The sequence below is a fragment of the Cygnus atratus genome, chromosome 9, assembly GCF_013377495.2.
Source record: "Cygnus atratus isolate AKBS03 ecotype Queensland, Australia chromosome 9, CAtr_DNAZoo_HiC_assembly, whole genome shotgun sequence".
Classification (NCBI taxonomy): Eukaryota; Metazoa; Chordata; class Aves; order Anseriformes; family Anatidae; genus Cygnus; species Cygnus atratus.
The window spans coordinates 21,205,580-21,219,876 of NC_066370.1; the positions used below are offsets into that span (position 1 = coordinate 21,205,580).

Consider the following 14,297-nt stretch of genomic DNA (forward strand, 5'->3'; position numbering starts at 1 on the left):
ACCTGCCAGCTGCCATCCCACGTGCACGCCGACCTGGTAGGGAACAATAAGCTATAAAACACACCCAAACCTCAGTTAACAAATTCTTGTACAGGAACCTATCGCCTTCAGTTCTCCCGCACCTTTCTCCAAGTTTTTCTCTGAATTCATACATTCCTATGTGCCTCTCAAGAGGTTTTTGGTTAGTCTGGTTTTCCAAATCAAGACTCTTATTCTTTACGTATGATATACCTTTTATAGTTTTTCCAGGGTACTCTGCAGTTTTGGAAGCAGCAACACAGCATCATCAAATTTTTAACTAGTGGCAGACTTGAATCTACACACACACAGAGTGTAAGCCAAAACAGCTCTCATTGCTGTTTCTAACAGATAAAAGGAGAATGATGCTACAGCTACCAGGGAATAGTCGTGAAAGATAGGAAGGCAACGGGTTCATCTTACAAAACAAATATAGCAGAGCAAACTCAACGTTTATATTTAAGTTCACACTGTATTAACGCTGTCTTTATGTGTGGGTGGTAGTGTTTTTTGGCATAGTTACTAGATCCATATACAGGCGGCCGGTCGTAAGCCGGAAAGGTGCAATAAAAAGGAATTAAAAATAAATAAAACTGTCTTTACCATGTGGCTCTTGTTCATTAGACTTTGGGCTGCTTCTTGCTCTGCGCTCTGGCTTCTTTACTCCTGGTGCCCCCCCGCCGCCTCCACTGCTCGCTCCATTGTGGCTCTTTGCATAACCATTATATACAGTTGTGCAGCTGCCTATATGGCTTTTGTAGATGGATGAAGGAGGACTATTCAGACGGTTTTGGCGGTCGATCTGCCTGTCTTTGAGTTTTTTGTGCTGTGGTTTGCTGTACTGATCTTCCCTGGTAATATAGCTGGACATCCCATATAGTGGTATGATTTCTGAAACGAAAGAATTCACCCACATTAAGTCAGAACAGCAACAAAATTCCTCAGAAAACCAGATTTCTGACTATCTCCAAATTAAATGCCAGAGTTTCCTTATTACTTCTACAACAAACCATTTATTTCTAAGAAAGCTTTTCTGCAGAATTGATGAATTTTTTGCATCATATTAAGTGTGCTCACTTGCTGTTTGAGATTTCATAATTCTTTGGATGAATGTTTATCTGAAAGTAAAATACAGTAATAGGGGCAATCAGATTTCAAGGAAAAGTCCATGGAGACTAATACTTTGGAAAAAAGCCTTCCTAAATTCATTAAGCAATCCAGCAGATTCTTCCCCAGAACTTGACTGGACAGAATAAGTGGAGATGCAGCTGCAATCGTGTTAGTCCCACCTGCCTAAGGAGAGAAATGGAAGTGCAGCCTGAAGTGAAAGCTTTGGGTTTTAGAACAGGAGCTGAAAAGATAAACTATCTAAAAAAGCTTGAAAAATATTACAGGTATTACACGCATACTTCAGATAAACATTAAATACATTCCCCACCTCAATATATTCTTTACAATTTTGCTACACCCATTCATGCGTTATCATGAACACTTCTGAAGCAAGCAGGCATCCCACCCAGCTATCAGTAGCCTCGTTTTTAAGCTGAGATCACCATGTATACTGTATTATAACTTTCCAAATTGTTTCAGCTAGCTAGACTCTTTCTTTTCTATTTCTCTGCTGTCTTGCCCTTTACCTTTCCTTTTCTGGTTACACAATCATACTTAGATTCTCGCATCAACTACCTGGTTAAGAACAGCATGATACAAATAAATACATTTTTGTTTACAGTACAAGCCATTGGGCAAATGGGAAATGATGGATGACTCATGAGTACAATACTCACCATTTCAATTATTTTAGTATAGGTCACAAGTATAGGTCATTCCAGTAAGGCAATCAAAGATTTATTATTTTTTTAAATTTATCTTTAAGTTGAAACTGCCTCTGAGTATCTGTAGGCTATAGAAATATTCAACATCTACTTTGCCAGCAGCTGAAAGCCCTTATGTTTACCTAACACGCTCCAATGCTTGCACACAACACTTTGTTAAACTCTCTGACAAACTGCACTGTTCCTTTCTCAAGAGAAAAATTCCTCACCTATTTATCTGATGGGCTGCAGTGGTACTTTCCCATTTCCTTCCCTCAGGAAAAGGAAGTTAAGTATCAGCTGTAATGCCCATTCCCCTTTAGAGGGTGAGGTCTGTTGGTCAACAGAAACTTCAAAGAGTAGCATCACTAGATACTTCTCTTTCTCTCTTTGTCTCTTCCTCCCCACTCCAAAAAAAGTCTTACTTCTGGTGATAAGGCTTGAGAATGTTCTTTACAAAGTGTAATAACTCCATGTATTCTGGCAGTAAAATCGTGAATCCAGAACTGATTTCCATGTTAAGCATCTCAAGTACCTTTCCTGATTGCTTTTTTGGTTAATGCCCTCTTTCAGATTACACCAAGACTTACCTCCAGGATGGAAGAGACACAACAGCGCTAGTTTAGACAGAAATATGCTGCTTTCACTCCTTTTATTGCCATTATTTACTTATGGCCTGATTAGGGTTGCCACGCTACCCTCTGGTATCAGACGGTGCTTTTCGGTGACTTACTGCCCAGTCTCAACCAGAACAACAAACAGAAAATGCCTGTTATTTCTTGGAAAACCTCAGTGGCTGTGACCTGCTGAGGGGCAGAAAGCACAATGCTGCCAACAGGAAGCGGTATTCGGCTTTTCCCACTGGAAATGACTGTGGCAAGTCCTGCTCGGATCTAGCCCTCCTTTTCCACCCTCATTCCCAAGCCAGGACTGACAAATTTTGTTTTTGGGTTTTCTGTACAACGCTGCATCGTGACAATGCAGAACAATCAGCGTGACTCACAGCCCTAGTTTGGAACACAGGATGAGAATTGTTTCCCACTGTATTTACAAATTAAGTTAAAATTGTCTTTGTGTCTGCAACCTAGAGTTGCAACATCGGGTTGTCCTGAGTTGCTGCACTCGGGATGGTGACACACCCTGACACTTTCCTGCTCGGGCACTTAAAGAATCCCTGCAGGGAAAACCTCTCCCTAAATTCTCTAATCCACTCTCGGTTATGCTAGCCCTTAGATCCCCCTGAATACAGGTGTGAAACGCCAGCACTTCCTTCCAACTCACCTTGTTCTCCGTATATTGTAGGGGGAAGATGATGCTGTGGGAAAAACTGTGGTGGCATGTCCCCGGGTCCAGTGACAGGAGGATAAAATGCTGTATGAGAGTTGTGAATGAAATGGGGATGGTGCGCCAGGTACGGAGGTAAGTGGTGGGTGGGAGAGATGGCCGAGGGATAGCTGGGAGGGTAACACTCCGGAGACTGCGGGGTAACCACCACCCTCCGAACACCGGTGTTGTCTTCTATCACCTGCAAGGGAAGGCAGGGAAAGGAGCACGTTATGAGGCACCTGAACTGAACACGGTTTGCAAACAGCACTGGTCATGGTTTGTTCTCCCGTTAGAAAATGGATGGGCCTTCGGTTTATTCATAAGCACTTTTCTAAAATTACTACCAGCACAAGCAACCATAGCGGTGATGTGGCTTTTTTTTGGAGACTCAGATAGCCACACTCATCACTGGGAGACTAATTATTGCTAGTGGTAACTAGGTGGGTAAGGGACAACATAAATACCCTGTATTTAGAGAGTAAAGCAATTAAGAAAGGAATAGAAGGCACCAAAATAAGAGTACTCATTAGGACCAATCTTACCTTCTGCACATCAAATTTCTACTACTGATTTGGACAGGGCTATCTGAGGGAGTACAGAGTAAGGAACAGTTGGAAATTAACTGGCATTGCTTTTGTGTGTGCACAGAGAGCTGTAAGCTGCAGGAATGTGTTGTGTTGACACCCTTTTTCAAAAGACTTGCTCTGTTCACAACAGGTATCTGTTAAAAGCAAACCACAGGGCAGAAGTTTTCTTCTGCTAGAGAGCTCGTCTATATGTCCATGCAAATCAACCCTCAAATATGCATAGCTTGGCCCCGAAGACCATAGTCAAAGCATGTAAAAACAGATGTAGGAAGGTGGAAATGTGCTTAGGCTGAAAATAGTTTTTCAGCTTATATTTTTTCCAGAGCTGTATTTCTGGAGACCAGTCAACCAGCCCAATTTTGGTCCAGACCTACGAGCCAAGCTTTTCTTGAAGCTTATTCAAAAAAACTTCTGCCATTTCTGGAACTTCAAAATACAGCCACATAGAACAGTTAATATGACTTTGATTCTGTGTGTAGAAACGCATAAGGTAGAAAAACATGAAGGAAGCATAATCTAGTGTCAGACAACAAACAGGCTGGCCAGAAACTATTTTTTCTAAACTGACTGATGACACACGGGGAGTAAATAATGTACGGGATGAGTGTGTTGTGTGAGAGAAGTGAACGGCACAGCTTAGGGTCCCATCATTCGCAGCCCAGACAAAAGGGCAAAGAACAAAGCTTCCTGATGTGCTGATGAAGACAACCCATGCTAAGGTTTTTGGCAGATGAAGTCTAGTAAATTTTAAGCATCTGCCAGAAGATGCTGCCACTTTCAGCCGTTTGCCACCACATTTGCTGGAGACATCCAACCTCGCCAGCAGCATCAGCAGAAGAAAACCTGTGAAAGATTCCCACGCCCCACTGACTCCAGTAACATCATCATGTCTTAGCCTAAACCACAAAAAAATCATTTACGCTGATATACCTCGAACTGAAGCAATCGTGGCATGGGCACACAATTGTTTCTGCTGACTCTTGCAGGGTGACAAGCCTTGTTTAATACACAATGCCAGAGCCGTGAGCAGCAATGCTCCAGCAAACACAAGTCCATGTCTCAGGCATCATCTGAGCAATTTACACAGGGTAAAACTCAACCAGCATTAGCTGACCCAGTTCTTAACTGATGCCATTTGCGTCCCAGGGCTATCTGAATTTATGCCTGTCAGCTATGGGCTGACACCACAGACATGGACACTCTGTGGACTAGCTGGCCTCCTTACAGAAGGAAATTTTCTCCAGAAAGTAATTCAGCCACTTGTAATTGATGTTTCACATTAAAAAATGTGTTGCTCGCTATGCTGAATAACCAGAATAGGAATTGTTTAGCTTAAAGTACTTTTCCTAACTTCTAACTTTCCAACCTAAGCTAGCAATTTGTCATCTGCTAGCTTTAAATTTCAAAGACGCAGAAGAGTCCTCAAAAGACAGCTCAACGCCAGCGGCAGACCAGCACACCATTTTGACTGCCACGTTTTCAGGCCTCCAATCTCCCTTACCAGGTTCTGCTCAACCTCCACAGCCCTCAACCATGTATTGGGGCTGAAACCTGCACTCCAATTCAGAGAACGGGGAAATCTTTTTCCTTTTAGCACGTAACTAAAAGTAAAGCAATTTATTTAAGGGACTGTATGAAAACGCAGAAACTCTCTCAGACTTCAATCATCATCTAACTTAGCTGAGATAGCAAAGTTCCTGCATTTTGACGTGTGAAGTTTTCGTCCTGGCTTTCGCCAGGCTAAGCCCCAGAGACGATTTCAGTGTTCCAGAAAGGTTCAAGACCTTATCTGTGCATCTAGAGCAGACTACATATGCATTCTGTGACCTAGTGAAAGATGAATATGTTAAAAAGCAGACTTAGACAGAAAGCCTGCACTGTGTAGCAGCACCTCATGTAAACCGATACTTGAATTATTATAATTTCTCTTCCTGAAGTATCTTCTAGAAAGCAGGGAGGAAGCCTCAAAGCCTCTTTGATGGCCTTTTTGATGAAATTCTGCTGCTGCTGAAGCTGCAGAACATCAGCAGTAGTGAGAGAAAAGCCAGAGAGCAGGGGATGAGCCAGCCTTCCAAATGACTTTTGTCAAGAAGCTGAGAGACTGATGTCTTTTGTTTCCTCCAGGCCACGAATGCTTACGGCGTGCTTATTACTTCATGTGCATGTGTTCCAGTGAACGCAGAGACACAGGGGATCTTGCAAAAAGTTACTTTATTTCCTTCCCCTACAGGACATTTCCTCCCTAAACTAGGATTTATAGATAGATAGGTAAATTTCTGAAGATGCACACGCAACCTTTAAATATGATATTCTGTCATTAACAGGTCATAAAACTGGTGATCCAATGGATTAGGTTTTATATGCATTAAGTAACTACAAAAACAGGACTGGTTAAGACTGCAGATACCTTCTGATTTATAAAACCTGCAGTGTGTAAATTTTAGCAGCGCCATTCTGTGAGGTGACACTTTTTCAATTTATCAAATACAGAGTAAATGAGTTTTCAGCTGTTACTGTAAATAACATAACTTAGCAGAGAGGTTAAACTTCGCTACTTAAAGAAGAAAGCTGCAATTCTTTGCATCTGCTTAAAATGGTGTCACGAAGATCATAAATGTCAGGAAATGCACTATTTACCAAGCTGTCTCTAAGTCAGTGCCCAGAAGCAATGTTGAGGTCTCTAGATATAACTGCAGTATTAAAAGTTATTATTAATTTTAACGGTTTACATTTACAGAAATCGAATATTTCTGAGCATTTGGCACTTAGAGCCAAATTGTCATTATTTTGTGTTCTTCAAACAGTTACTAGTTAAATTGTCTCTGGCTGTTATATTTTTTGTGCTTGCTGGTGTAACAGGCATGCCACTTCAATAACAGTATTATTATAGTGTAGTTCTGTGTGGTTATCGCCATAATTTAAAAAGCCTACTTACTAAGCGGGGTGCATGATCTTTAAGGAGAATCTGGATGAACATCACTCATACACAATAAGGTTGTCTCCCCCATTGGTTGCCGTTAGTTGAGAATAGTATTTCTTATATTATTTGTTTTACATTAAATACATCACTGTAGCAATGAAAACTCCATCTAACTGAGATAATTCACATATTCTAAGTATAGCACTCCTCCAAGTTCTCTATTTTTCCCCGCCGAAACTTAAGTGTTACACCCCCAGGAAAAATACAGCCATGTTCATTTTGTACAGGTAAACCGTACCGGTGTTCTCCTAAGTTCTGGTTACAGGAACACAATCATCAGCTTCTGTAACACACACATTGACCGAACGGGCACACCGCGGCAATGTGGAATACATTTCCACTCCCTTTCAAAAAACTATTCTTGTTTCATTAAACCTAGTGTGCAAGATTCAGCAAGGACATCTGGAGCATGGCCACTGGGCGGACCATGACCGGTACTTCGGGAATTTCATAAACTAAGTTGAGCCTTCGTTCATAAATCAATCTGTACCAGAAAACAGTACAGAACGAGCTCATCTGCAAGGAACTTAGATGTCAACAGTTTATTTATTCACTTAATTTTTTAAGGATGCCAATCCAAGATCATGCCAGTTCCGACAAGTTTGGCATCGCTATCCTTGTCATCCATTGTGTACAAACACCAGCGTTACATCTGTACCTTCAGCTTGGAAAGCATGGGTGACCATCCATAGTACTGGCAAAAATGCTAGCATATTTTAAATCTAGAATGATACACGTTTTCAGGGCCAGTACTCTTGAACTGAAAAGGCTCATCACTTTATGGCTTGCTCTGTTAAGTATGAGATCTGCAAAACCCTCCTGGTGTTCAGTGTTAGGGAGGATCAACTTGTTAAAGGGTGACTCGACTGGTTGCAGCCCCCAACGTACAAAGAGCAGTTCTGTGAGCAGTAAGCCATACAGAAACAGAGTCTGTGGCTAAAAGCTTATGCTAGGTTAATTTAATTTGGATGAGAACACCTCCCAGTGTAGAGAATCACAGAATCATTAAGGTTGGAAAAGCCCTCCAAGATCATCTGGTCCAACCATCCCCCTGCCACCAATATTACCTGCTAAACCATGCCCCTAAGTACCACGTGAGAATTTACCAGAAAAAAAATCCTGAGGATGTGATGGATTTTCTACCACTTCAAATGTCATTTAAAGACTTCCCTCCTTCTAGAAGTCATGGTCTGTTTCCATCAAATGCTGTGTGCTCGATGCAGAAATACCGAGCCGCAGGACGATGGCTCAAGCTGTGCAGTGGAGCCTACGCGACCCCAGCGCTGCCTCCTGACCAGAGCAGCCTTATCAGCACTATGCACACTTCACACTCGGATCACTCACTGAGTGCTTTAGCCTTAAAATATCTGCGGCAAAGACTGCATATTAACAACTCTGTAAATAAAACCAAAAGTGGAGTTTCATGCCAACTTTTCATGTCCAACTACATATGAGTAATTCCTCAAACTCAGTGGAATTACTCCAGATTTACTTAAGTGCGAGCAGTCCTCAGCCAATAGCCCTAAGCAAGCAAGTTCACAATCACGGCTTTTGATATTTCCATTTTTCAAGTTCCCATCAGAACACCCCAAATCCTCCTTCCCTCCACCCTAACATACACCGTGAAAAGCAGAAACGGTAACGCAGAAGGGTGTCCCCACATTTGGATGCTCAGCATCCAAATGATAACCTTTAATGTTCAGTCTGTGCTGATGTGGGGAGGCCGGAGCGCTCCGGGAGCCAGGAGGAGGCACTGGGCCACCAGCCCGAGGGAAGGCGGCCTCATGCCCACGTCCCAGCGCAGGGCTCACTCCCCGGCGGCCCCACCGTGCGGCAGGGAAGCAGCTCCATCCGCAGCTCGGAGCCAGGCCTGGGATTAGCAGCTTGTGCCCAGCTCCTGGCACGCCGCAGGAGCTGCTCCCTTCTCCTCTGCAGTTCAGCAGCTACAGCCAAAGTCGTTGATGTTGCACGAATTTACTACAAATTCCTCTACAGTGCCAGCTTCCACACCTAACTTGTACAGCAGCAATACTGTCCACCTAGAGCACAGTAGGGAACTTTTCCTCTTCAATATTTTATTAACCCTTATCCAACAAATATTTGCAGAGACACCCACTCTGATACAATCGTTCACACCTGCCAGAGGTGCACAGAGCTTTGTCTGCTGAAAACCAAATGCAGTGTAACTGGCTGTACTTTGCCTGCCTTTGAAAGAAAAACCATACTGTGGAAGATCTGTACGGGGTGTGTATATTTGCCTTCCAGTATTTTTTTCCACCCTGGCAAAGCCTCATCATCAAGAACATCTCCGTAACATCATCAAACCCAGCTTCCAATCACGACTACTAATATGGTCCTTGAAGTCTAGAAATAGAGTTGATCTATATTTCCGCCAACTTCCAACAGAGCTGATCTTGCAGGGCACGCAGCCTCCTGCCAGCTCCCTTTGCTGATCACTTTCACAGTACCAAAGAGGTACTGAAGTATCATTTTAATCCAAGGTAGCAATCACTAGATAACTCATGTAAAATTTAAGGCTAATGCTCACAGTTCCAAAAGGCTTGGCATAGCAAAACGGAAAAAGGATTTCATGTCTTTTCTTAATAGCACTGCTACTTCTCCGCTGGGGTATCTGCTTTCTGCCTATACGCTTTGGGGACAAATCAAACTAAAAATCAAATGTATTTTGATTCATATCTCAGAGTGCTTTAATTTGCTTTTTTATAGCCTTTCCCATGCCATTCTAAATCTAAGTTGTGCTCTTATTGTTCATCATGAAATTGTGTTTTTAACTATGAGACAACAAAGCAACAAGAGCAAATAAGGCACACAGATTTTATTACAGTAAGAACTAATTTGATTACTACACACTTTCAACTATTATTTAATATGAAGCAATCTGAAAGGCAAGAGGTTCACTCTCCACACAGCAGAAAATGCACTCTGCTGCTGAAAAGCACTGAATACACCGTTTTCCCCTAAACTTTACAGTGTATTTCCAATTGCTTGGATTTTTTTTTCAGAAGAGGCTTTTTTATTATTATTGGTTAAGAAACTACTTAAAGGTTTATTTAGTGCGACTATTAGGGTGAATCACAAAAAGCGGACAAGAGGAACCAAGTTCAGACAAAGGTACAGCTGTAAGACTTCGATCGCTTGGTTGAAAGCATTTCAGCTATACTCAGCCACTTATCTTAGTACAGGAACTGAGAGGTCTAAGCAGTTTAATAACAGAAAGGTGTTAAAGTTATTTCGAAGGAAGAGAAAATCCTTTAAAAATAAAACCAAATGGGTTCTCAACTATTAAAACATAAGAAACAGAGAAGTCAGCCTGCAGTACAAGTCCTGTACATTTTTGTAAGTACCACTCATGGAGAGGAGCCCCATGTGCTATGAAACACGCACAGGGAGTGAACACGATTTCACTGTTCCACCTCTAAGATCATCTAGTCCAACCTTTAACCTAGCACTGCCAAGTCTACCATTAAACCATGCCACTAAGCTCTACATCTACATGTTTTCTGAAGACCTCTAGAGGGATGGTGTGACTCAACTGCTTCCCTGGGCAGCAGTCCTTCCATCCACTGGATACAGAGCAAAGCAAAACCATGCTTCCTTCTTGCAGCTGCTATTCAAACATCCAGGAGCAGCCAAAATATAAGACAATCCCCCAGATATGCATTCAAATGGAGGTGCACTCCTCCTGTGCAAAGAATCCTGCAAAGGTTCTTACATGTTTTGGCACTTCTCTTACACTGTAGTCGTCCCTTGGATATGCCTCTGCACGATGTGGGCTCTATTAAATTAGGTGAGCCTACGAAGAGCACTAAAGGCATGGCAAATGCTGTCTCAGGGTGTACCCAGGCACCCAGCTAGGGGTAGGCCGGGAGCATGCACCCTGCTGTCCTACGTGTGCTTGCTCCTAGCCCGGGGTCCAGCCTTCAGCTGAGACTTTCAGGCTATGCTTTTTAAGAGACAGAAGGTTAACAACGTCCTCCATACTTGAGGCATGTTTTCACTCTGTTCAGAAGTTAAAATACCACAGAGTGATTGCAGTATTTTGTGGGATTTAAGCATGACGCCATCCACAATTTTTCAGAATTAGACAGCCTCACATGTTTCCTGGGGAGGGGAAGGGATTCCAGGACACCATACATTTTCTGCTTAACGAGATGTCAAAACGTATGCATCCAAAGTTCTTATGTTATCCATCAATGAGATATGAAATGCTTTGCATATTTTTAATAAAACTCTCGGTCTAGTACACAGCTCAATGAAATTGAAAAAATGATCAGACTTACTGCACTGTTTGCACTTCCTCTGCCTTTTTGTTTTTTTTAAACTATAAAAAGCCTCTAAGCTTTGCAGAAGATGAAAGGAGAACAAATGATCAGGTAATCTAAAGTAGCTGCTCAAGAGTTCCAAAACCTAACACCTTTGTAAAAAGCTTTTTCCACCTTTTTTCCCTAAATACAAAATAGATAATTAAATCATATCTTCCTTAAAACAAAATCAAAGAGAGTTCTCGAGACACTGCAGAGTTTCTGCTGGGATGACACTGAGGAGCAACAGCACATTCGATAGCTCCTCCTCCCACTTCCACTGGTCTCCTACCCCTTACAACTGTCACAGTAGGACTTAAGGCATCACCTAGTGATGTGGATTGCTCACATAGGTAGGGATGTTGCACGTATTGGCTCAAACTATGCATAGTTTTAGCTACTGTTAAAAACCTGGTACACATACCATATAGTGTGTGCAGATGCACATGCGTGCTCATGTTCAAACATGTGTGTACTGTCAGTAAAGAGGAAGAGTATGAAAAGGTATAATTTTCATTAATATTTCTGAATTACACTTCAACCAAGTAGACTTCTCTATATGATCAATGCTATTGCTTTTATATACATTTTAATTCTTCCAGCAGCATACCTGTGAGATATAACCGGGAGGCACATGAATAGGGGGAATGGATCCATTGGGTGACATCATGGGAACCTCTGCTGGCCCTAATAAAAAGGGAGAAAAAAAGATTTATTCTTCAGTTAAAAGAAATTGCACAATTGCTCAAAAAAAGTTAAAAATAGATTTATTTTAGGAGCCTACAATAACAAAATGATCAGCTCCAGTCATTTCTGGTGTGTGGAAAATGCCTTGTGCCATCACACTGAGAATAAGATCATTGTTCAATGACTTTAACATATATTCTGCTGAAATAATATTTTCATCATAAAACAGCTAAAACACAGGCTTTATATTACCCACTGATCAACTTATACAGCATTAAGCAGTAACACAATACGTCCTTTAGCAGCCCACAATTCCTATATTGAAATCTGGTTAAGTTATTCTTGCTGAAGGCATGGAAGCTCAGAACAAAGCAGAAACTGTGCAGCCTGGAATTAGGCAGCTCCCAAGGAAAGCGTCCAATTGTACCAAAAATCACATATGCGAAAAGCTGTCTATCTATTTAAGAATGCACAAAGACCAAATTCATTATCTCAGCTATTCAGACTAACCTTGGAATGTGGTTATACAAGCAAGAAGCTTATGGTTTCCACTCCGAAATCCAGCCCTGAGCGTGCCAGTTCCATTTTGAGGCACTAAGTACAAGTATAACAAAGCAAGTGCCATAATCATTCAACTTTGCAAACACAGCCTCACAGCTACAAGAAAGCGTCCAGATAAAATGGAAATAGTTGACTCAGTTGCTCGTTGATTTAGCCATAAAAACCAGAAACATCACCCAGAGCAGTCAATAAAACGAAACCCCCAAACATCAGACAGATGTTTGCTATGAGAATTTACTGTTTTGAAAAATTAATTTAATTACTTTCTTATTACATATGCAAATGTTTATACTAATCTCTTCATCTCGCATTTGCCATAGGCTGTGAGAACATTCACGGTCAAACTCTTAAGAAGAGCTCAGAGAGAACTCTGCGCTTTGTAACCGTAAATGGAGTTTTAGTTTCCACTAAAAATCACTTCACGACCTTCTTGGATGTCCTTCTCAGACACCTAGCATCTCCAAACTGTGTCACATTCTAGAAAAGGAAGCTAAAAGGCTCCAGCCACAGGTGGGATGTCACGGCTGGGGCTTTGCCTATCAGCACAGCAGTGACCGCTCCAAACGCTTGGACAGGTCCAGTGAAATCTCCAGCAACAAAGCAAGCCACAGCCTGTTTTCTGGTATCAGCAAAACCAGTCCACATTAAACTACAGAGAAGCTGTCCCCTATCCATGTGTATCTTTGTAGTCTTCAGGCTGTGTATTGCACAGCGAGCAGCTGTCTCTCCTCACCCTCGCAAAGCGCGCGTTGCACACAGGAACCCACCTGAGCCATTTGCATCTCTCTGATCCTGGCTCATTTTCTCTGCCCAGTTATTTATAGCCTGATCAGCACATATGGTTTTTACCAGTCACAGCTACATTTGAAATATGATAATTTATCAAGTGTATTAAGCACATGAAAACTCCTGAAGTTTAAATTTTTATTCTTTCAGAAGTCGTTACAAGCGTGTGGTTCTGCTGCTCTTCAGGCTTCCCTGTACTTAACTACGTAGGGAACTTCGCCGATACTACGGCCCCACTGGTAAAAAAAGGCTTTATTACTCCTCCTCTTCTTTTTTTCCCACCTCATTCTATAGCCCTTTCAATGTTGTCTCCCCAGATAAAGCTCCCGTAGTCACCAATTTCAGTAGGCATGGAAAAAACCGACAGCATGAGCAGCAAGCAATTACTGGCGGGGAGAAGTTATTGGTCAAATGGCTCTGTTTAAACCCATAAAAAAATATGAAGTGACAATTGGTTCAGAGGGAGCTTTCCAGAAGTATTATTTGAGTAAATGTATTTTTCCTATCAAAAAAAATCTTTACAAATCTCTGTTGAGGAACGTGTTTTTATACTTCCCTCTGAACCTCTGGTTCCACATACCGCCAAGTTTCACACCGCCGTTAGTTGGGCAGTATGCAGCCATACGTAACAGCCCACATGGGCACATACACGACAACAATTTGTCGTGGGAGTTCAAGCCACACGAGATTATCAAGTGCTGGTCAGTTCTTCAGGATGAAACATGCCTGAGAATAGGTGAAATGAATGATTAGCATTGTTACACGACTCATTTCTTGTCAGGGGTTTCTCAAACCTGAAAAACTGAGAGAAAAATGTCTTCATAAGATGAAAAAACTGAACCCAACATTTAAGTACAACAATTCAAATGTTACAAGTGGATAATAGCTAATAGAATAAAGGCTTTAATCTGTTTCACGCCCTCACCAAAATGCTGTCTACATATGGTCACCATTGCCCTAGCTGGTCTCTCTCAAAAATACGTCCTCTGCCTTGGAAGTACATTTCAAAATGGAACAGTTGTGGAATTTCTACGTATAGATCAGCTAGTCCCTATATGACAGCTAACTGAGAATCACTTAACTCGGCACGGCTCATCACCTGTCCTGCAAAATCTTTTGCCAACTGCTCATATGGAGTAGCAATCTACTGGCAGGAAGAAATCAAACTCCCACACTGATACTGTTGACTGTAACACTTCCATTCCAATAAAAAAAA

The 14,297-nt window shown here is 41.9% G+C and overlaps 1 protein-coding gene across 3 annotated transcripts in view; it reads right to left on the bottom strand.

Annotated features, from left to right (window-relative positions):
* Nucleotides 1-14,297, bottom strand: part of FNDC3B (fibronectin type III domain containing 3B) — a 185,338-nt gene that overhangs the window by 87,400 nt on the left and 83,641 nt on the right. For all 3 annotated transcript variants that reach the window (XM_035557360.2, XM_035557361.2, XM_035557362.2), the window contains 3 exons: nt 11,658-11,734; nt 3,114-3,357; nt 622-909 (listed from right to left, as the gene is read on the bottom strand). In XM_035557360.2, the coding sequence (XP_035413253.1) occupies nt 622-909; nt 3,114-3,357; nt 11,658-11,734 (609 nt within the window). The remainder of the gene's footprint in view (nt 1-621; nt 910-3,113; nt 3,358-11,657; nt 11,735-14,297) is intronic.